This window comes from Dermacentor albipictus, chromosome 7, assembly GCF_038994185.2.
Source record: "Dermacentor albipictus isolate Rhodes 1998 colony chromosome 7, USDA_Dalb.pri_finalv2, whole genome shotgun sequence".
NCBI lineage: Eukaryota > Metazoa > Arthropoda > Arachnida > Ixodida > Ixodidae > Dermacentor > Dermacentor albipictus.
In genome coordinates, this window is record NC_091827.1 from 123,745,302 (window position 1) to 123,767,067 (window position 21,766).

The 21,766-nt window shown below is 49.4% G+C and overlaps 1 protein-coding gene across 3 annotated transcripts in view; it reads right to left on the reverse strand.

Annotated features, from left to right (window-relative positions):
- LOC139048144 (mitotic checkpoint serine/threonine-protein kinase BUB1-like) overlaps positions 1 to 21,766 on the reverse strand; it is a 373,386-nt gene that overhangs the window by 205,166 nt on the left and 146,454 nt on the right. For all 3 annotated transcript variants that reach the window (XM_070522664.1, XM_070522663.1, XM_070522665.1), the window contains 2 exons: positions 7,328 to 7,521; positions 3,164 to 3,338 (listed from right to left, as the gene is read on the reverse strand). In XM_070522664.1, coding sequence (XP_070378765.1) covers positions 3,164 to 3,338; positions 7,328 to 7,521 — 369 coding nt within the window. The remainder of the gene's footprint in view (positions 1 to 3,163; positions 3,339 to 7,327; positions 7,522 to 21,766) is intronic.

Below are 21,766 nucleotides of genomic sequence, written 5' to 3' on the forward strand. Positions count from 1 at the left end.
ACCTGGTGGCACAGGGCTCAACCAAACACAGAACTAATATAGCAGTAACAAAGTGTATTCTATTTTGCTGCTGGTCTAAATTTTTGGCAGGGGCGTAATCGTGAGCACACTGCTTTCCTAACTGTTAGAAATTTTTTACACTCGGTTAGAGCAATATTAGCTCTTTGGCTGGTTAAGCTCTGTGCCACCAGGTGGCTGGACCGTGCAGACCGATCGGGCTGCTCACATATGTCTACGGTGAAGCTCCATCACCGCAACAGTACACTATTTTCCTGTGTATAAGTTGAAGTTTTTCTTTTTCCCGAAATTTTCGTCAATGCATTCTACATGTCCTGTGACTTATATACAGCTGTTGCTTTTTGGAAAAAAAACTGTTGTCAAAATCGGTTTCAATAATGACTTGGCCACACGAAATGCGCGGGGTTCTTCTCGTGATGGAGTTGCGGAGCACAGTGCAAGAAGGACGGAGCAGCAACGCAAGCGGCGGCGGGCTGAGTCGACCGGCTCCGAAGTCGTCGCATCTGCAGATCCCTTTCAAGATGTGGCCTTTCAAGACTACGCAATTGCTACCAGAGTACAAGCCACCACCCCTCCCTCCCCGCCTTCCTCCCTTGTGTGCGATTCATCTCACTGTCACACGCTTCCACTCGCACATGCAGCATATGGCGCGCGGGGACAATGTTATCGCCTTTGGACTTGTTACAGTGCATCACAGCGACCACGACAGCACTAATGCCCATGGAGTATCCATACCATTGCTTGCACGTGACCCGTGTTCACAAAGTGAAACATCACTATTTTTTTTTATATCGCTTACCGAATGAACAGGTTCGTTTTATACACCAGTGTGATATATACAGTCGCACTCACTTATAACGATACTGGTTTTAAATATATATCGGTTATGACAATGAGAAGCAGTTGCACCGTCGACTTTTAAATTTTTTTCATGACAAAACAACGCCCTTACTAGAATGCCCCGATGCTGCATTATCGGTTGAAATGATGAAGTCTGGCTGCAGGGTGTCCGACCCAAAAGGTAGTGAAATGCGAATTCCTTGAATATGAAAAGAATAAAATTCCTGCCACTGTATAATGGGTGCTGCTCTAACAGCCGCCGCACGCTCATTTTCCAGCCTTCCCTGCGCGCCTCTTTCCTGTCGCCCTTCCACCCCTCCAAACACGAATAGGCTGCGCCCATAGCTCTACACTGCACCACCCTCCGAAACACCAATGGACCACACCAACTGTGCTGCTTGCATGTTGCTGCACTGGCTCCTATTGAGCGCTATTCTGCTAACGGATTAAGTTGCTCGCATTCACCTTTGTTGGTTGTATCAAAGTAATTCCTGGCCATGTGGTTTCTTGCCTCGTATGACTCGCCACCAAAATGTAAGATGGCTGACTCGACCACTGATCATTGGCAATGCACAACGTTGCCAATGAAAAGAAAGTGCACGACTATAGATTTAGAAACTAAGTACTTCTAACTGATGAGGCAATCGTCGCAAACATGCTTGCATCAGATAGCGACGACAACACTGACGTGGTAGGGCAGGCTGCCTCAACGTTGTCTTCACAGGAGGCCCAGCAGATGCTTCAGTTCCTTCAGTGCTGTTTTGACTTAGAGAAGGATGTAAGCAAGCTTCGCGTAAAGCATGCACGGCTGGCAGCGATAGGGTTTTCTCGTGAAAGCCAGTGAGACGTACATGGCGAGATGCCTTGATGCGATCTCGCTTCAGCTTTTCTTCTGGATTTCTCAAGCTGATAGACTGCCGTGGCAGCCTTCTTGCAATTTTTAAAGGCCCCTTTTTGGACCACCAAAGCGATGCCTTGGCGGAGCTCACATATCGCTTGCCACCCGTGACACCTCTTTGCAGTTGTTATAGCAGCGCCATTCTTTATTGCAGACAGCCGCAGCCTGTTATATGGAATTGGAGCGCCCAAGAAGCAACTAAACGAGTGAACACAATCAGCGTCCGGATGAAGATAAGTGGTAAGGAGAGGCACTGGCCTCCCTGCCATTATTTTTTTATCACATCAGTTCTGCAATTCCCCCAATTTTGATTTTTTTTTTTTCATGCAACCCAGCTATAGCAATTATCGGTTACAGCAATGCAATTTTCATGGCACTTGAATATTGTTATAAGCGGATTTGACTATACATGTTTGTTTGTTTTTCAGAAAAACTGCCGCTTTGAGGAGATGCGACTTATACATAGGTGTGACTTATACACTGAAAAAAATGGCAGTATGGAGAGGCTTCAGTTCACGCTTCCACCCATACGTTACAACGACCAGCTCGCCTGCGGTTACCGGAATACTGGACAGTCTCGACGCTGCGACAGAATATTTGCAACGCATGCTGCTTTGATAGCTGTCGCTTGGGATTGACCGCCAGGCGGCTGGCAGAGGTTGGAGAGGCTTCGCGCGCTGGCTTCAAGACAACCAGAAGTAGACGGCACAACGTCCCATCATGACGCAGAGCCAGTGAAGGCGGAGCTTAGCCCCAATCACTCGGTAAACAAGTTGAGGAAAAAATGCATGGTTATGGAGGAGAGTACTTTGTAATCATCCATAGCTCTCTTAATATGAGGCACGTTACACAAATTTTGGTGTGAATCATTTACTATAGCTGTGCCCTATGCATCCGCAAAATTTGTTCGAAGCGTTTCAGGGACCTTTTAAAGGCACAAATAGAGACGAAGTGTTCCGGCGTTGCTGTCATTTACCGCGGCCGCTAGATAAACACTTTTAAACACGCTTTTATCGACCAGCCGTGCATTGACGTACGATTTCGTGTCAAAAGGCTATGGCAATGCAGACTCTGCCACTGCATTTCGGTTGGATGCTTGCGCCGTTTTTGCTCTTTTTGAGTCGCACATTTGCAGTGCTCTGTGCTCTTCGAACTCCGGGAGTTATCTGAATTAAACAGTGTGTGGCCAGATACATCCGAATTTCCAAGAGTTTGATTGCACTAAATAATGCATATGCCTACAGGGACCAGAGGAGGCATCGAAATATCCAATTTTCCAAATTAAAAAAGTCTTGCTGTATTGATATTGTGGTACTAACACACCTAAAATCATTTCTCTTCAGTGACCCGCTTAACCCTTTCTGTCCAGTGGGCACGCAGACAAACACAAAGACAGGTGAAACACACCTGGTCTTGGCAAGCATGCTACGCATCTTCTGCAGCTCCTGGCGCAACTGCAGCACCTCACACTTGAGTGCCTCGACCTGCTGGTCGCGTTCGGACTGCTCTCTCTCCTGGCGCTGAAGTCGCTCCAGCTCCATCTGTGCACACCGGTGTCGCTGGGCCTCCAGCCGCTGCTCCACTGGAAAAGGCAGGGCACTCAACCATTTAATGTCTGTGCATTAAAGGTGACCTGCAACTACACCTTGGACCAAGCAAGAATTTTAAATGGTGTACATATAGAGCCGCCACTATGCTAAATTTTATGTTTGACATACGAGTGGATGCGCAAAGAAAGCTTGAAGAGCTAGAAAAAAAATTTTGCTGAGTGCAGATGGCAAGAAAAGAGCTCAAAATCACACAAGAACACCAAAGTTAGAGACATCTCGTTTCCCACCTACAAAGGCTGCGATCTTGGTACTGTTCAAAAGCTCCAAAGCTTTGCCTGTTTCACATTTCCGTTCCTGCCCTCCTCTTTACAATGCTCACACGGGATAAGAGCAGACACAAGCATAAAGAAACGAGGGCCAGTTCAACAAACCCCGTGGTGCACACAGCCCCCTCTATTGGCGCAGCATAACAGTACACCAAGAGACTTTTAGATTGGCTGTTGCTATGGCAACTGGTGCATCAATACTGCCGGCAAAGGGCTAGCCCATTAGGCCTGCTTCGGAAATGTTGTTTATATGCTGTTTTTCTAATGATTACAGTGATCGTAAGTGGCAAATCCTTGCTTGTATTAAAAAAAGAAAGTTGGAAGCCAGATTTGCATTTGGAACGCAAAGCACAACCCTTATCTGAGCATGTGGTGAATCGGGCCCGCCAGTAAGTGGATTAATTGGATTGCACCAGACAGAGCAAGCCGTTAACATATTGATACGTGTACTTCTTTATCGGGCGACCACTTCTCGCCGCCTAACAAATGTTATCGCACAGCGCAGGACGCGCCTGCATGTAAAAGAAGTTTCTGGAATGTTATCGATGGTTCCGTCCACTGTCTTTCACCGCAACTTGTGTTATCTGATTGCATGTGTGCGCAACGCGAATAATGTGGAACTTTATGGAAGGCACCCGGGTCCCAGCGATTGCTCTGGAACATTCGAGAACAGATGTATAAAAGCCGACGCACTTGACCCGCTCATCAGATTTTCGATGACCGCCGATCGTGTTCGCCGCTACCATCCTTCTTTGAGTGTAGCCCGTTTTTGAAGGCACAAGTTCGCCCAATAAAACGCTCGTTTCGTTAATCACAGTTTTGCTGCCTTCTCAACCGTCACTACCACGTGACAATATCTTAAAATTGCGCACAATGTTCAGCAGTAAAGCAACAGCAAAGCAGAGCCCTGTGTCGAGTCATGAACTACTTGTTAGATGGCAGACATCAGTGGGTGCTTCAGAAAGCCATCGACGATGTGCTGGTACTTAGCCTCGCACCTCTGCGCAAAAGCACGGGTTTTTGCAGACTAGACCCTATTTTGAAGTGTATCTAATGTCACTAATAAAAGAGACAGCGCACATGCAGCTATAAGAGCCATGAATAACGTGGGACAGTATGCATGGATTAAGGCTAGCGTTGAACTAGCGTAGGCACCAGATGGGTGTCCTAAAGTAGAGTGTCTAGCACAAGAAGTGTTGAAGTGCAGCAGCAGTATTTCGCCCTCGAAAAGAAACACTCTGACCTGCAAGCAGGAAATTCGGACACTTTCATAATCGACTAATGAAATCGCCTTTATGAATTACTTATAACTGCCTCTTTAATATGATTTGCAATGTGCGCCTAATTTCAACGCTCTGCATCCACAAACAAAAAAGTTAGCTCTGATCCCCTACTTCCCCTTCAGCAGGCAGCAGAAAAAAATGCCAAACAAAAAGCAATAAAATTTTATGAAAAAGGAATAACCAGAAAGAGAGACAAGCGTCACCTAGAAAATGACATTACAGACTACACGCTTTGTGCTTGAGGTACTGAAAGAGAATACAAAACTTTGGAGGCTATTTACTACAATATTTTATTATCTCCATCTCGCTCGTGGTGCTTATTATATTGGCAACCACTTGTTTCTCGGCGCCTGCAAATACTTAATATACAAATCAAACATTGAATGCTCGAACACTTATATTCGTGAATCTGATATCTATTACAGTAAAACATTGTTCAATCGGATTTCATGGGACTGAAAAAAATTTCCTAACTAACCGTACATTGAATTATCGAGGGTAATGAAAAAAACAAACAAATGCTTACTACATGAGTTTTATTTGCTGCATTGACCGGCAAATCCCATTTCTTTGCTCAAAAGCAGCATGGAAGCTACAATTGTGGTAGTCATCTTGTGGCTGACTAGCACTCAGAGCGACAAAGGCCTTGTGACTTCCCTCGCAGTGCAGCTGCGGTGCGCATCTTCCTCAAAGACATGCTTTTCACTATCACACGCACATACCGATTATTTTTTCACCTGTGAGCTGGTTGCCAACAGATTCTTCATCTATATTGATGGCGCTCTTGATCCTCGACAGCTTGTTTGTGATATGTGCACAGCCATATATTGCACTGAGTAGAAACGCAAGTGTTGTGAACAAAACTGCAGTCGCTATCAATGCGATCATCGATGGTGACTACACAGTTACGAAGGCATGCAGCGAACGTGTTATGCACGACTAAATGCAACAATAAGGTTATAAAGGCACAAATACACACAAAGCCTTTCCGTCATTAGCGTACAATTCCTGCTGATGACGATGACAATGAGGACTCAACTGCTTCCTTTCAGTTGGATGCTAGTGCCATTCCCACTCTTTTGTCTCTCACATTTGCGGCGCTCCACGCACACTGAGCTCGGAGAGTTGTCCATATTAATCGGTGCACGGCCAAATACACCTGATTACCAAGAGTTTGATTTTGATAAATAATGCACATGCCTACCGGAACCAGAGGATGAGTCTGAATTTCCAGACTTTCCGAATCAACAAAGGCATTATTACCGTATTTACTCGATTCTAACGTGCCCTCGATTGTAATGTGCACCAGTTTTCCGCGACAAACAAAAAAAGTACAATACCGCACACCTCGCGCTTTCATATAAAAATACTATTTTATCTCATTTGGAAACGGCAGATTTATTCCCAACACACTAAAGTTACGATAAATAAAAACACAAATGGCAGCAGCGTGCCTTGCTGCCCAGATTTTCACTGCACCGATACAACTCACGTGGGGCAATAGATATCGCTCGTCTTCGCTATCAGACAACTCCTTATCGCTATCAACAGACCAAAGCATTTGATCCTTAGTGCCGTCCATGGCATATGAAATCCTGCACTTTATTAAAAGGCCATGTTGACCATGGCAAGCGGGATCGTGCACCATGCATCTTTGCATGCATCTAGGATTGTTTCCTACCCTCTAAAGATTATGACATGACCAAAGCGCTAGCTTGAATTAGCTGAAAGTTCAAATTATCGAGGTTCTTGAACAATGCTGAAAAGATTAAGCATTCAGTTTGTAAGCAACGAACACGGCGCCGTCGCTACCAGGCCCTGTTTTTCTTAGAAACCGAGGTGCCTCGAACACACTGAGGAGACAATCCTGCAAGCGGCGGGTTGCATGCCTGCAGCCTCGCCACCATCCCCGGTTCGACCCCCCTTCGCTGACCGCAGGCACCTCCCTCCACCTCGAGGTGTCGTTGAGAGAGTGAAGTTGCGTTTCAAAGAGAAAGGTTGTGTGTCTGTTTGCTCCCCCAAGATCGCGAGGCGCCCTTTTTGCATGGGAGCCGCTTGGGGCGAGCGTATGCGTGTGCCTTACTTTGCGTCGCGTGTTTCTGGTCCACAGTGGCACATTTGCGGGCCGCTGTCGACCAGAGATAGTTTTGTAACCAAGTGCGCGGTTAGCTAGCCGAGTCCGTGGTAGAGAACTTTTCTTTACTTTTTGTTTACAAGTTGTCAGTACTACATATTGTCTATTCATCGTGACTGGTGCATTTCTCTGTTTTTCTTGCTTGAAGTCACAGGCCAACCAGCCACAACACGTGCACTTCCCTTAGAACAGCTGAACGCGATCCTCCAATCTTTTATTCACCACTCTGAATTGTCACTGCAAAATCTTAAATCAACCAAGGAAAAACAAACACGCACACAGCCTACGTTCCCGTATCCGAATTTTAGCCATGCGGATTTCCTCAAACTGGAACTCCGTGGTGCCCCGGTAGACGCTCGCCTTGTCATACATGGGCCGTGTGGGCAGATCTGGTGGATCAGGCCGACAGAGCGGGACCTCCCAGCAGTCAAAGCGGTTGCCGTTGTAGACGTCGGCCGACTTCTTGCGCTCGCTGCAAAGCAAACACCATGCTTAACCCTCTTCCAAATGTAAGCAAACAATTGCATCACATTTACCAAGTGAATTTCATGAGCAGCTTGTATAACATAAGTCACACTTCAATGTAAAGCAGTTGCACTCGCAGCGAAATACTTTGTTGAATGCGAATTCTGTTAATTTTGAAGTTTTAAAGTGTAAGCACTAAAAACAACTTGATAAATTCTCAGAGCTTTTCCGGTGGACAGTGTCTTGTCGATAGGCATTCATAAACGAATTGCAAGAAGTTTGGACCACAATAGAGCGGTTATGAGTGTCAGGGCCTGCGGTGCAGGTCGCGCCTAAAGCAGCGCATCGGCGTCGCTCACAGCATCCGAGATTTATGCGAGTTGCATCACACAGCCCTGTAAACTTGGAAACTATGGCTGACTACTCAGTGTCCACCGGCATTATCAGATGGTGCCCGTAAGTTAAAAACAAAAGTAAAAAGATATGGATACCCACTCTGAGAAAAAAAGTCAGTTTTGCCAGAAAAGCAGAGCACTGATGGCGATAGCAAAGAGACCACAACACAAAGGAAGGTGCATAGTTTTATCAGTGTCGCACATGCTCTGGCAAACACGAACAGGTTGCACTTAATGACCACAAACTGTCACAACACAAGCAAACGCTTCGTACTGTGTCTCAGACAGTTCAGATTACACGACCACCAACACTACGAGACTCGGAACAAGATCCCCACGAAGGCACCAAGCATCTCGGCTTGCGCTAGCCGTAGCTCACCTCCAAGATACAGCATGTGGCCCGCAACTGGACACTTGTGCTGAGGGGGAGGGCAGGTAAGCCCTCCACCCCCCAGCATGTGCTTGTTGATGCGTGTTCACCCCCAACCCGTCCCCTTGCACAGAAGCACCTGCAGCCTATGCAAGTTGTTTGCCAACACGATAAATGCTGCAGTGGTGTTTCCTGAATGGAGCACCAATATAACGTCACTAGAGTAATCTCAGGCCATTTGGGCATTCACTGCTGCGACTGCAATCCCATGTTTGAAACTGCTTCTATTTTGTACAGAGCTGAATGATCAGATGCATCAAGAATGATCAGATAAGTGAGCGTGATAATGTGGTACCCACAGGCATGGGTGGTGATCTCCTGCTACACTGTAAGGAGTGCGACTGCACTCCCATCTTCAGCAACACATCAGTCGTGGCGAAGGCTAAGACTCGACAGGAAAAAGTTGAGGCCTATCATATTGTCACAAGCTGTCATGAACCACGCCTGCCGCGCAAACAACCAGATGAAAGAAAGAAGAGAACGACGTGAGCCAAGCTGCCGCGAGACCGCTCTTCAACAACCGCGCCTATCAACCAGATTCATCTGGTTCTGCATTAAAACACCTCGTGTGTAACATTTGGTGGAGCTGTGCGGGGTAACTCCCACGACCTACAACGGAGCCACCAGCACAAGAGCTACGCCGAAGCCGTCGCCTCGCCGGACTTTCGCCGTCGCGCTCAGTCATGGCCACAGAGCAAAATACCCTCACCAGCAGTGCCTCGGCGAGCCCAGTCCCTATCCAGCACTACCGAGAGCCACGCACGTTCTCGGCGAAGGCAGAGGAAGATGTGGATGAGTGGCTAACCCATTACGAAAGGGTAAGCCAATACAATAACTGGAACGCTGCCAGTCAGCTTAGGAACGTTGTTTTCTTCTTGGCCGGCACGGCGTTGGTATGGTACGACAACCACGCGGACATGCTAACTACTTGGACACGCTTCGTTGAGGAAATCAAAAAGTGTTTCAGTGACTCGGACGCAAAGAGGAAACGTGCGGAACTCACATTAGCCCAGAGAGCTTCAGGTACCCGGCGAGACTTGCACTACCTACATCGAAGAAATTTTGAAGCTGTGCCGCACCGTCAACCCTCAAATGACAGAGGAAGATAAAGTGGGGCACGTAGTAAAAGGAATAGCGGAAGACGTGTACAACTTCCTCATTGGTAAAGAGAACTTGCACACTGTATCAGAACTGATACGGCACTGCCGTACATTCGAGGCGCTGAAAACTCGCCGAATTACACCAAAGTTTGGACGGCTGGCCAATGTAACGACTGTAGCAAGTGTTGACACGAGTCCTCTGCTCCCAGACCTTTCGTCCGCCATCCGCCAGATAGTCCGCGAGGAGCTCCAGCGACATGACGAACAGGCACGTTATGCGGCGCCTCGTTGCAGCTCCTCCGTTTTCCGAGACACTTTTCGGGAACCCCCTTCGGCTACTTGGAACCACTCGGTGAACGTCGCGGATCTTATCAGCTCCAGAGACGAACCGCATTACATTACGACCGAACCACCACGCAATGATTCGCCCCCTCAACATTTTGATCCACGCCCACGCAACTTTCGTCCACGAAGACTCGCCGCTACCTACGACTTTCAAGGGGAAGAGCCTCGTTACCCTCAACCGATGTCTTCGGCAGATTACTTCAATCCGCATTCTGAAGTTCGCCCTTCGCCAGTGTGTTACTGCTGCGGCATGCCTGGCCATATAGCTAGGTACTGTAGCCGACGCCGAGCATCAAACTACGGATCGTCAGTGCCGACTACGCGGTCTAGCGGTCGTACACTGCGCACTCAGTGGCCAGGAGACTCCTCTTCAGGAAGCCACTTTCGAGAGGACCGATGCACCGCCCAGGAGACCTACTTTGGAGCAGAAAGAACCCGGAACCGCTACCACTCCCCTGCCTCCGACCGTACTCTGACGCCACCACCAGCCTTCCGAGCCTCCCGATCACCATCCCCTCGGCCGCGCTTCACGTCACCATCGCCTCGGCGCCGTTTCGTGTCGCCCCCGCCGGGAAACTAGCCAGCGCGGCCGATGGAGGTGAGGTCGCTGGAAAATGTGTGCTGCCGACTCAACTGCCTCCAACTATTTTCATGCTAAAGAATAAGGTTCATGTACTGATTGATGGGGTCTCCACAATGGCTTTAGTCGACACGGGAGCAACTGTCTCGGTCATGAGTGTGGGGTTTAAGGGGGGAGGAGGGGATCAGAATTAACTTTTTTGTTTCTTGACAGAAAGGGCTGAAATTTGGCACACACACTGCACATTGCAATAAAGAGACAAATCTAAAAGTTCATTAGGATATGTTAATTAGTTTTTGTTTTATAAGAATTTATAGGTTCCTTGCTTGTGGAAAGCCTGGCACAGTAATGAAACATGATAAGGAGCTGGGAATACTTTGCATGTTTGCCCAGATGTCTAATCTACATCAAGACAGTGTTCGATTTTTTTTTTTTAGTGCGCAAATAATTTTTTGCTCAGCATAACATGCATGTGACTGTGCTTCACTGCATGGAGCCATGTAGTAATTGTGAAATAATTAAATAATGGAAAGATAAAGAAACATTTCAAGACTGTCTTTAAGTACAGCACAGCTTGTGGATCACAGCAAAACAAACTGGGCCAAAATCGGTCCAGCCATTGTTGTGCTACGCTTTCCACGAGCGAGATGATTGACAAAAAACATGCAATTGAGAAAACAGGCTGCAAAGTTTTAAGAGCACTGCAAAACACCAGGGCTGTATTATTTTGAATCATTGCTGTCAGGCATCTTCTTACACCTTTGCCTCATTGTTTGGTGGGCTTTGGATGCCTTCTTCAGGCGTTCTTTATCCTTTTCTTGCGCCGTCTGGAGTAGTGCATGACCACCATTTTCATTGCCAGACCGAGCCTGGTATCGCAGTGTACACCCACAGAACGCTGTTGGCATCTTGGGCACAGTGCTTTAGCGATCGAAGAGTTCATCGCGGAAACAGGCATAGTAATGAACTCACAGTCACAAGGGGCCGAAATTTGTTCTTGGCATTGCTGCTTCCGCTCAGTCGCGGACACTGCGCGAAGGGAGTCGCGAACACTACATGCCTGCGCTTCTGCAGTCGCCGCTGACACAAAACGCGGCTCGAGGCGCGTCTGAATCGTGCGACGATTCGTCTGGTGAGCCTTGAGTCACCATACAGTATGTAGCTCGTCGACGGTTGGGGCTCACTCGCAGGCTGCGTGTCCCTATCGCACGATGCATCGGAAACGCACACCGTCTCTGCCGGCGATGGAGACCTTCGACCCGCGTCGCCTCCAACAACGCGAGCTCGCTTGCCGACTCACGCGGCCATACGCACAGGTGCGAGAGCCTCCGTTGGCACGTCTTCCGGTGTTATCAGTGTCGATGTCACAGTGCGATTGTCGGCTTCGCTGCTGGAATCGCACGGTGCAAGATAACGCGGCACGTTATCCGCGTGTTCAGTCGGGTTCTCCGCTTCCCCCACTGGCCGCCGTCTTTTTCTCGCCGTAGGTGGCTTGCGCTTCCGTTTTCCGAAGGCATGCTTCATTTAAAAGTTCTTTTCGAACGCGCGACGATCCATCGCTGAGCTGGGAGCTTACATAAATCCGAATTCTGCGAGTGTCAAACGAAGAAAGACGCCGGCGTGGTTTTCAAAGCAGACAACTGCGGACCGCCATGGTTGCCAGCTTCCCCGCTGCTGCAGCAGCAACCAATGGCGAGACGCCTTTCAGTACGGCAACCAATCGGACGCCCGCTTTCATCGCAGCGCCCGTGTGACCGCCTCTAGCAGACCCGCGCTTCTTTTGTGTTTGTGTGTTTGTTAAAAGATGGCGACGACAGAAGAATTCAGAAACGGAATGGCGAAACTTCGAGCTTTCGAACGATACCAAGATGGCGGCGTTCGGTGGCGGGAAAGACGAGTTAGGGCTCCGCGAACTGCGGTGATTTTACGCGATTTAAAGCCGCTTTCTCGCCCTACGCACTGATAAATTAATTTTTTTCGGGCACTTTTAGTGCGTTTTCAGTCAAACCATTTTGATACAATGTAGATTAGGCATTGCAGATACCGAAACGCGTCGTTGCCAAAAATCGATCTTTTATGCGATTTTCGCGATCTGATCCCCGCGTCCCCCCTTAAAGGCCTTCTGGGACGCAAGGTTATGTTTCGTTGGGACCAGTGCACAAGTTTCCGTGGAGTCAGTGGTGAAGCATTATACCCGGTTGGTGTGTGTAACGTGGATGTGTCTTTAGGTGGGAAAGTTTTTAATGCAGAGTTTACTGTTCTTCCTCGCTCCTCGCATGACGTGATTCTGGGGATTGACTTTTTGCAGTTGTGTGGTGCGAATGTTGATTGCCGGACGGGAGAACTCAGTGTCGACACCAGTGTTTCACCTGTGCTCTTTGAAGGTGAAGCTTGCCCGGAGAGTGTGCTGTGCGTGTCTGAGGATACAGTTGTGCCCGCCTTATCCGCGATGCGTGTTGCCGTTGCCTGTTCATCTCCGACTCCTATCTCGTTCGATGCTGCAGTGGAACCTGTACATCGGAACTGCCTCAAGAAAAACGTATTAGTTCCGCACTGCGTGGTCTCAGTGACCAATGGATGCGCGGGGCTGTGGGCGCTAAACTGTTCCACTGAAGCGGCAGTGCTACCTCAAGGCCTAAAGATTGCCACGTTTCCGACAGACTCTCCCGTATCGGTGGCAGTACTTGCGGAACTCCCCGATAAAGGAGCAACCAGTGTCTCGAGCTCCGGGAGCTCAAAGATACTTTCCATGATTGATAAGTCACTCAGCGATAATGAGCGTCAAGTTTTGATGGCCCTGCTTACGAAACATACCTCGGTATTCGACTTTGCGCAGCACAATGGACCGCCATCAATTCCTGCGTCCAGAACTCGTCACCGCATCAACACAGGAGCCGCCCAGCCAATCCGACAAAAACCCTATCGTGTATCCCCATCAGAACGCAAGATAATCAGTGATCAGGTCCAAGAAATGCTATGCAAAGGCGTCATTCGAGAATCATCTAGTCCTTGGGCAGCCCCCGTAATATTGGTGAAGAAGAAAGACGGTACGTGGCGGTTCTGTGTTGATTACCGTCGCCTAAACGCCATTACTAAGAAAGATGTATATCCGCTCCCCCGAATTGACGACGCCATCGACTGTCTCTTTGCGGCATCTTACTTTTCCTCAATCGATTTACGGTCAGGTTACTGGCAAATTCCTATACACAAGGACGACAGAGAAAAGACAGCATTTGTAACACCCGACGGACTATTCGAGTTTAACGTGATGCCTTTCGGGTTGTGTAACGTGCCCGCAACGTTCGAAAGGTTCATGGACACGATATTACGCGGCTTAAAATGGGAAGTTTGCATGTGCTACTTAGACGATGTTGTGATCTTCGGGCGAACGTTTAGTGAGCACAACAAACGTTTGGATTTGGTCTTGAACTGCTTGGAGAAAGCGGGTCTTGTGCTCAATTCAAAAAAATGCCGTTTTGGGGAACGGCAAACTCTTGTGCTAGGCCATCTGGTCGCTAAAGAAGGCATCCGACCAGATCCGCAAAAGACTGCGGCCGTAGAAGCATTAGGGTACCCAACTCTGTCAAGCAGTTAAGAAGTTTCTTGGGCTTGTGCTCCTATTTTCGCCGCTTCATTCCCCGGTTTGCTGACATGGCTCATCCCCTTACACGCCTTCTCCAAAAAGGCGTTCCCTTTGAATGGACTGCAGATTGCGACTCATCATTTTGCCAGCTCAAGTTCCTGTTGACATCCCAACCAATTCTTCGCCACTTTGATCCTTCATCACCAACTGAGATTCACACCGATGCCAGTGGCGTAGGCATCGGTGCTGTGCTAGTTCAGCGTGTTGGCGACCGAGAGCGCGTGATCTCTTACGCTAGCCGGTCCTTGAGCCGCTCCGAGCGCAACTACACAGTCACCGAACAAGAGTGTCTGGCGGTCATCTTCGCCGTGCAACGGTTTCGTTCGTATCTCTATGGGCACCCCTTTACTGTCGTAACAGATCATCATTCGCTATGCTGGCTTGTGAATCTGCGGGATCCCTCAGGACGACTAGCGCACTGGGCCCTCCGTCTACAGGAATACGATTTCGTTATTTGCTACAAAAGTGGTCGGCGGCATGCTGACGCTGATTGTCTCTCTCGGATGCCACTTGAAACAACTGAATGTGATGCAGACAATTTTGAGGAGTACATCGCTTTTGTGTCCCCGGAATTTCCGGATATGGGTACCGTCATATCCGAGCAGCACAAGGACGAGAGCTTACAACCGCTCTTCGCGGCAGCACAGGGGTCACCTGCGGGCAGTCGCTTTCGCCTACGGGATGGTGGCGCGCTGTATAAGAAGAGCTACTCGACCACCGGTGCACGCTACCTTTTAGTTGTCCCCACGAACCTTCGCCACCAAGTATTACACGCCATGCACGATGACCCAACTTCCGGTCATCTTGGTTCCACACGGACACTCTACCGAGCTCAAGAACGTTTTTACTGGCCTAAGATGCGGAAAGATATCGAACGGTACGTCGCCAGCTGCTCTAAATGCCAGCGCTACAAGCGTCCGCCACAAGCGCCACATGGCCTGCTTCAACCAGTTTCCCCTTCTACCGTCCCCTTTGAGCAAGTTGGTATAGATCTTCTGGGCCCTTTCCCCCGATCCTCCAAGGGTAATCGTTGGGTTATCGTTTGCGTAGATCACCTTACCCGCTATTGTGAGACCGCCGCATTGCCATCGGCCACAGCTACAGAAGTTTCTATCTTCTTGCTGGCTAACATTATACTCCGACATGGACCTCCTCGCATAGTAATCAGCGATCGTGGGCGACAGTTTACCGCGGACGTGGTTGAAGAAACCCTACGTCTGTGTTCATGTAGCTTCCGCCATTCTACGCCCTGCCATTCACAAACTAATGGTCTGGTCGAGCGCACAAACAGAACGCTTGCCAACATGCTGTCCATGTACGTCGATTCAGCACACAAGAATTGGGACAGTATCTTGCCTTTCATTACCTATGCCTTCAATACCGCGAGACACGAGACCACTGGTTACTCACCATTTTTCCTTCTGTATGCTCGTCCGCCGCGCTACACCCTCGACACAATATTTCCCTACTTCGCTCATGACAACGAATCAATTGATGAGCTCCTATGTCGAGCAGAAGAAGCGCGACGCCTCACTAGGCTACGCACCATAGCATCGCAGGACCGGTCCAAGATACGCTATGACGGGCGTCACCGCCACGTTTACTTCGATCCTGGTGACCTTGTGTGGCTCTGGACGCCGTTGCGGAAGCGTGGCTTGTGCCAGAAGTTTCTCGCCCACTACGTCGGCCCTTACGTTATTCTGGAGCGCCTCAGCGATGTAAACTACCGCATTGCGCGTCTCACGAGCAGTGGACGACGCTCGGCCAAGGCTGAAGTGACACACGTCGCGCGTCTGAGGCGTTACAATCTGCGAGATGACTGACTCGCCCGGCGGGCTTCGTCTGCCAGCGGGGAAATGTCACAAGCTGTCATGAACCACGCCTGCCACGCAAACAACCAGATGAAAGAAAGAAGAGAACGACGTGAGCCAAGCTGCCGCGAGACCGCTCTTCAACAACCGCGCCTATCAACCAGATTCATCTGGTTCTGCATTAAAACACCTCGTGTGTAACAATATCAATAAACTTTACCCCGAGCAGTCTGTAAGCGCACCATCAGTGTTCCTAACTAAGAAACAGCTTTAATTTCTTTAATTAGTGTTGCCTTGTATATATAAGGTGATTACTGTGCACTTGATATGCTGTGCCTTGCACACGTTCATTACAGACTTGTGGGATGTTTTCAAGATTAAAGTTCAGTTGTTAGTCCAGGCGCCTTCCTGCCACTTTGTCTATGCATGCTTCTCATTTTTTTTTTTTTCCTTTCTCAAGTTTGCTGGCATTCTCCTAGTACAGCGATGCGGAAGGACGCTTGGAATAACTTTTGCCTGGGAGGACATTTTTGTAGCTTCTTGCCAGATTTGTTAGCTATACAAGCTTCAACTACATGTTTGGAATGACCGAAAACTTTGTTAAATTGAAACCTCATCATAAAATTAGTTTGTTAAATAGCAAAAAAAAAGATATTCACGTCTTTCAACGGATCTTAGACTTGGAAATAAATATAGTTACATCATGAATTTAGTTAAATATTGTTATATACAGCAAAATCTCAACATAACGAACTTCAGGGGACCGCAACAAATTGTTCTTTATTCTGAAAGGTTGTTATAGTGAAAGCCACAAAATTAACCATTCCGCCCATAAACCTACCAGTTCAAAAGTTGCCACCATTTGAGCTATCCATGAAAGCATCGCTGTTGGCTCTCAGCCAACATCAAATCAGTAGATTCTGGCACCACACACACCACTAAAGCACTGTATAATAAGAGTGGAACGCACAATAAAGATGCTGACGCCAAGAAAACCACTGACAAAGAGGAAGCTCCCTGTTGCCTCCAAAGCACAACATTTTTTGTCTGTTTGTTTGCTTTCAACATTCCTTGCTGGGGACACTGCAACTGTTCCGCTTGAGGCGGACACCTGAACTATTCCAAAGTGCAAGCACGTGTAAGCAAGACCATCCAGAAACTGCGTCCATGTGGCATCCCCCCCCCCCCCCAAGCCCGGAGGTTAAATTTCCCCACGCACCTAGCTGATATGGCCACAAAAAGAAGTGTGAAAGAAAGAAGGGGCATGCGCAGAAACAAAGGCAAGAGGAGAGATGCACCTCAGTTGCTAGGAGACAATTGTCTGGGCGGAACATGCACTAGAAACACGCTATGTGGCATTTGCACTAGAACAAAGTTCCCTCCCGCGTTTTTCCCCTCCAGCGCCATCTCAGGTTCTCCGAACCCAAGGACTGCGGCATCCGCTCTCTATGCCTTGTCTGCTAGCCTACTGCTCCAACTGAGTGAAGGATACAGGGAAATCTAAGAATACCGAGACGTCAGAACATTAAATTGTAGTACCAAAGATGTTAACATGACACGGAAACTGAATAATGGTCATTCTTCTGAAACGTTCAGTATTACGAAGTTCGTAGTACTGAAATATTTTTACTGTAGCGGGTAATATGCATGTGGCACTGTAGTTGTAGTGGGTAATATGCATGTGGCACTGTGCGGACTGCCACCGCTGCGGCGCGAGACACGAGCGCGGGTTGTTGGTGCGAAGCGCTAGGACTCGTATCTAGAGCTACCTGCGATCCCTCGAACGAGCTACATAAACCCCACTTCATTTGGTGGAGCTGCGGGGTAACCTCAAAAACTGGAACTCCGAAGCAGGACGCTACCGACTGCTGCGACCATGCCTGACGAAACCACCCAGGAAGATGCACCCCAGCCTCCGACGGTCATCGTTTCCGGTGCATTGCGCCAGCGTGATCCTGCCATCTTTAGCGGCACCGATGATCATGACGTGGAGGATTGGTTGTCATCTTACGAAAGGGTGAGCCAGCATAACAAGTGGGACGACGTCACAAAGTTGCACAATGTGCTGTTTTACTTAACCGGCGTCGCGAACCTCTGGTTCCGAAACCACGAACACGATTTCACAACGTGGAGCAGATTCAAGACAAGTTTCACAGAAGTGTTCGGGCGCCCCGCTGTGCGCAAGCTTCGCGCAGAACAACGCTTACGGGGGCGCGCGCAACATCACGGTGAAACGTTCACAAGTTACATCGAAGATGTCATTGACCTGTGTAAGCGCGTGAATCCGTCAATGGCGGAACAGGACAAGATAAAACACATTATGAAAGGCATTGATGAGGACGCATTTCAAATGTTGCTAGCGAAGGATCCGCGTACGGTGGCCGAAGTTATCAACTTGTGCCAAAGTTTTGACGAGCTACGGAAACAACGCATCTTAGCTCGGCGCCCACCGCCTACGGAAGATTCGTTAGCAGCATTGGTTATTGGCGACAACCACGCAACTTTGCTGACGCAAATAAAAGAATTTGTGCGCGAGGAGGTCGCGCGACAGCTCTCGATTTTGCCGACCACGGAGAAGCCTTCTCAATATTTGGCTCCAGCGATCCGACAGGTAATTCAAGAGCAAGTGACCGAAGCTCTTCCACCTCCGTGTCAGCCGGCTCCCGTGGCCGCGCCTCTGACGTATGCTGAAGCCGCTGCACGGGCGCCTCGTCTGCCGGGATTCTCTCCTCCGCCTTCAGCGCCTCTCCAGCCTGTGTTCTCTCATCCGCCCTCGCCTCGCCAGCAGGTCGCTCCCTTTTTCAGCGCACAGCAGCAAGGCACAAATCCTTGGCGTACTCCTGACAACCGCCCAATATGCTATGCCTGCGGTACACCGGGGCATGTAGCGCGCTTCTGCCGCCGGCGCTTGCCGGCCTTCGTGGGCACCGCGCGACCACCCAGCTCCGGATTCCGACCATACCGTATGCCTCAGCGACCACCATCGGAAGTCTACGCTGCTGATGACATACCAGCACCGCAGTCACAGCTCTACAATACTCGTCGCTCGCCTTCCCCTCGTCGGCGCTCACTCTCACCCATGCGTCGTAGGCCCAGTGCCAGTACTACTGAGGCGGAAAACTGATTTCCGCAGTTCCTGAGGCACGAACTGCGTCATCGTCGGAACATCAAAGTCCTCGTTTTTCCCCCGCTAACGTTATTGAAGTGTCTGTTGATAGCATCAAATGTCTTGCCCTCGTCGATACAGGTGCTGCTGTATCTGTGATTAGTGAGAAACTTTGCCGTAAATTACGGAAAGTGACCATGATGCCTTCGGTATTATTGCTTAGAACAGCCAGTGCACAGCAAGTTCAGCCAGTCGCCATGTGCACTGCCAGGGTGTTGATTCGAGACATTTTGTATCCGATTGATTTCTTTGTGCTAACTTGTTGCTCCCACGATGTGATTCTCGGTTGGGATTTTCTGTCGCGCCATCACGCCGTCATTGACTGTGCACGTGCTGAGGTTCAGTTCTCCGTTCTGTGCGATATGCCATCTCACGACGTTAAAGTTCATGATGTTACCAGGATCTGTGTAGCTTCCGATACTGACCTTCCCCCTCACAGCGCGGTATTTGTCCCTCTTTCATGCGCATCGCTTGCCGAAGCGACGGTCATGTTTTCACCCGCTGCCGTCTTCATTCGCCGCCAGCCTATATTGTTGCCTTTCGCTCTCCTCACGGTGCACCATGGGGCTGCAGAAATACTGATTTCTAACCCAAATTCGTACACTTTGGCTTTGCACTGTGGCGAGACTATTGGTACCATCCAGACTGTGGACGCTGACGTTATTGTGCATTTCCCTGTTCCCGACGACGTGGATACTGCCAACGTAACAGCACTGGCACCCCATGTGCCATCTAACCGAGTACCACCGGTTGTTTTTTGTCGCTCTATTGCCTCTGACCTCGAGCCGACACAACGTGAGCGGCTTATTACTCTTTTAAATGATTTTCACGCCTCTTTTGACTGCAACCAAGCATCATTAGGCCGCACAAGTACCGTCTCTCACCACATTGATACGGGACATCACGCACCATTACGCCAGCGTCCGTACCGCGTGTCATCCACCGAGCGTCGTGTCATCGCCGAGCAAGTTGAAGACATGCTTGAACGTGGTGTTATCAAGCCATCCTGCAGCCCTTGGTCATCTCCTGTAGTACTCATTAAGAAAAAAGATGGCTCGATTCGTTTCTGTGTGGACTATCGTCGCCTCAACAAGATTACACGAAAAGATGTCTATCCTCTACCGCGCATAGATGACGCCTTAGATTGTCTTCATGGTGCCGAATTCTTTTCTTCTTTGGACTTGCGATCGGGCTATTGGCAAGTGCCAGTGGATGAATCCGACCGCTCCAAGACAGCTTTTATTACGCCTGATGGCCTGTATGAGTTTACCGTAATGCCATTCGGCCCCTGCAATGCACCCGCGACATTCGAAAGGATGATGGACAATCTTCTACGAGGCCTCAAATGGAAGACATGCTTATGTTATTTAGACGACGTGGTAGTTTTCTCCCCTGATTTCACCACTCACCTCTCTCGTCTACGCGAAGTCCTTACTTGCCTTACCACCGCCGGCCTTCAACTTAACTTGAAAAAGTGCCGCTTCGGAGCCCGCCAGCTGACCATACTTGGCCATGTCGTGTCCAAAGACGGCGTCCTTCCCGACCCTGACAAACTTCGTGCTGTCGCAGAATTTCCGCGGCCGACTACAGTGAAAGAGCTCCGCAGTTTCGTCGGTCTTTGCTCTTATTTTCGCCGCTTTGTGCGCAATTTTGCCTGCATCATCGCTCCCCTGACGAAGCTCCTGGCTGGCTCTGGTGACCTTCGCGACTGGACTCCGGCGTGTGACCAAGCCTTCACCACTTTGCGTCGTCGGCTTACCTCACCGCCTGTCCTACGCCACTACGACCCGAGTGCACCGACTGAAGTTCATACCGACGCCAGCGGCGTTGGTCTTGGGGCCGTCCTTGCACAACGGAAGCCTGGCTTTGCAGAATATGTGGTTGCATATGCGAGTCGTGCTCTCACGAAGGCAGAATCCAATTATTCTGTCACGGAAAAAGAATGTTTAGCTATTGTTTGGGCCTTAAACAAATTTCGCCCTTACTTGTATGGCCGTCCGTTCGACGTTGTGACAGACCACCACGCGCTCTGCTGGCTTGCGTCACTGAAAGACCCGTCGGGGCGTCTTGGACGTTGGGCTCTTCGGATCCAAGAATTTGACATTCGCGTCATTTATCGATCCGGGCGCCAACATTCTGATGCAGATGCGCTCTCCCGTGCGCCCATGCGATCCGACGAAAGGCCACCTTCATCCACAGAGTGCCCGGTTGCTACGCTTGCTGTTACTGACATGCCGTCTGAACAGAGAAAAGATCCGTGGATTGTTTCTCTTATTGACATTCTTAGCAGTTCTTCAACGTCTACATGCCCTCGAGCCATTCGTCGCCAAGCCACCCACTTCGTGCTACGGGACGCCATCTTGTACCGCCGAAACTATCAGCCCGACGGTCGCAAATGGCTACTAGTCATCCCTCGCCATTTGCGTTCCGACGTATGCACGTATTTCCATGCAGACCCACAACAAGCTCATGCTGGCGTCCTGAAAACCTACGAGCGGCTCCGCCAGCGGTACTACTGGCGCGGCATGTATTCTTATGTCCGCAAATACATTCGGTCATGTGCAGCCTGTCAGCGACGCAAGACATCTTCTCATACGACAGGCCCTCTGCAACCTTTACCGTGTCCTGCACGTCCTTTTGATCGGGTTGGCATCGACCTTTATGGGCCTCTTCCATGCAGCGCTACCGGAAATCGATGGATAATTGTCGCAGTAGACCACCTGACAAGATATGCTGAGACTGCTGCACTTGCTTCGGCTGCTGCTCGCGACGTCGCCGCATT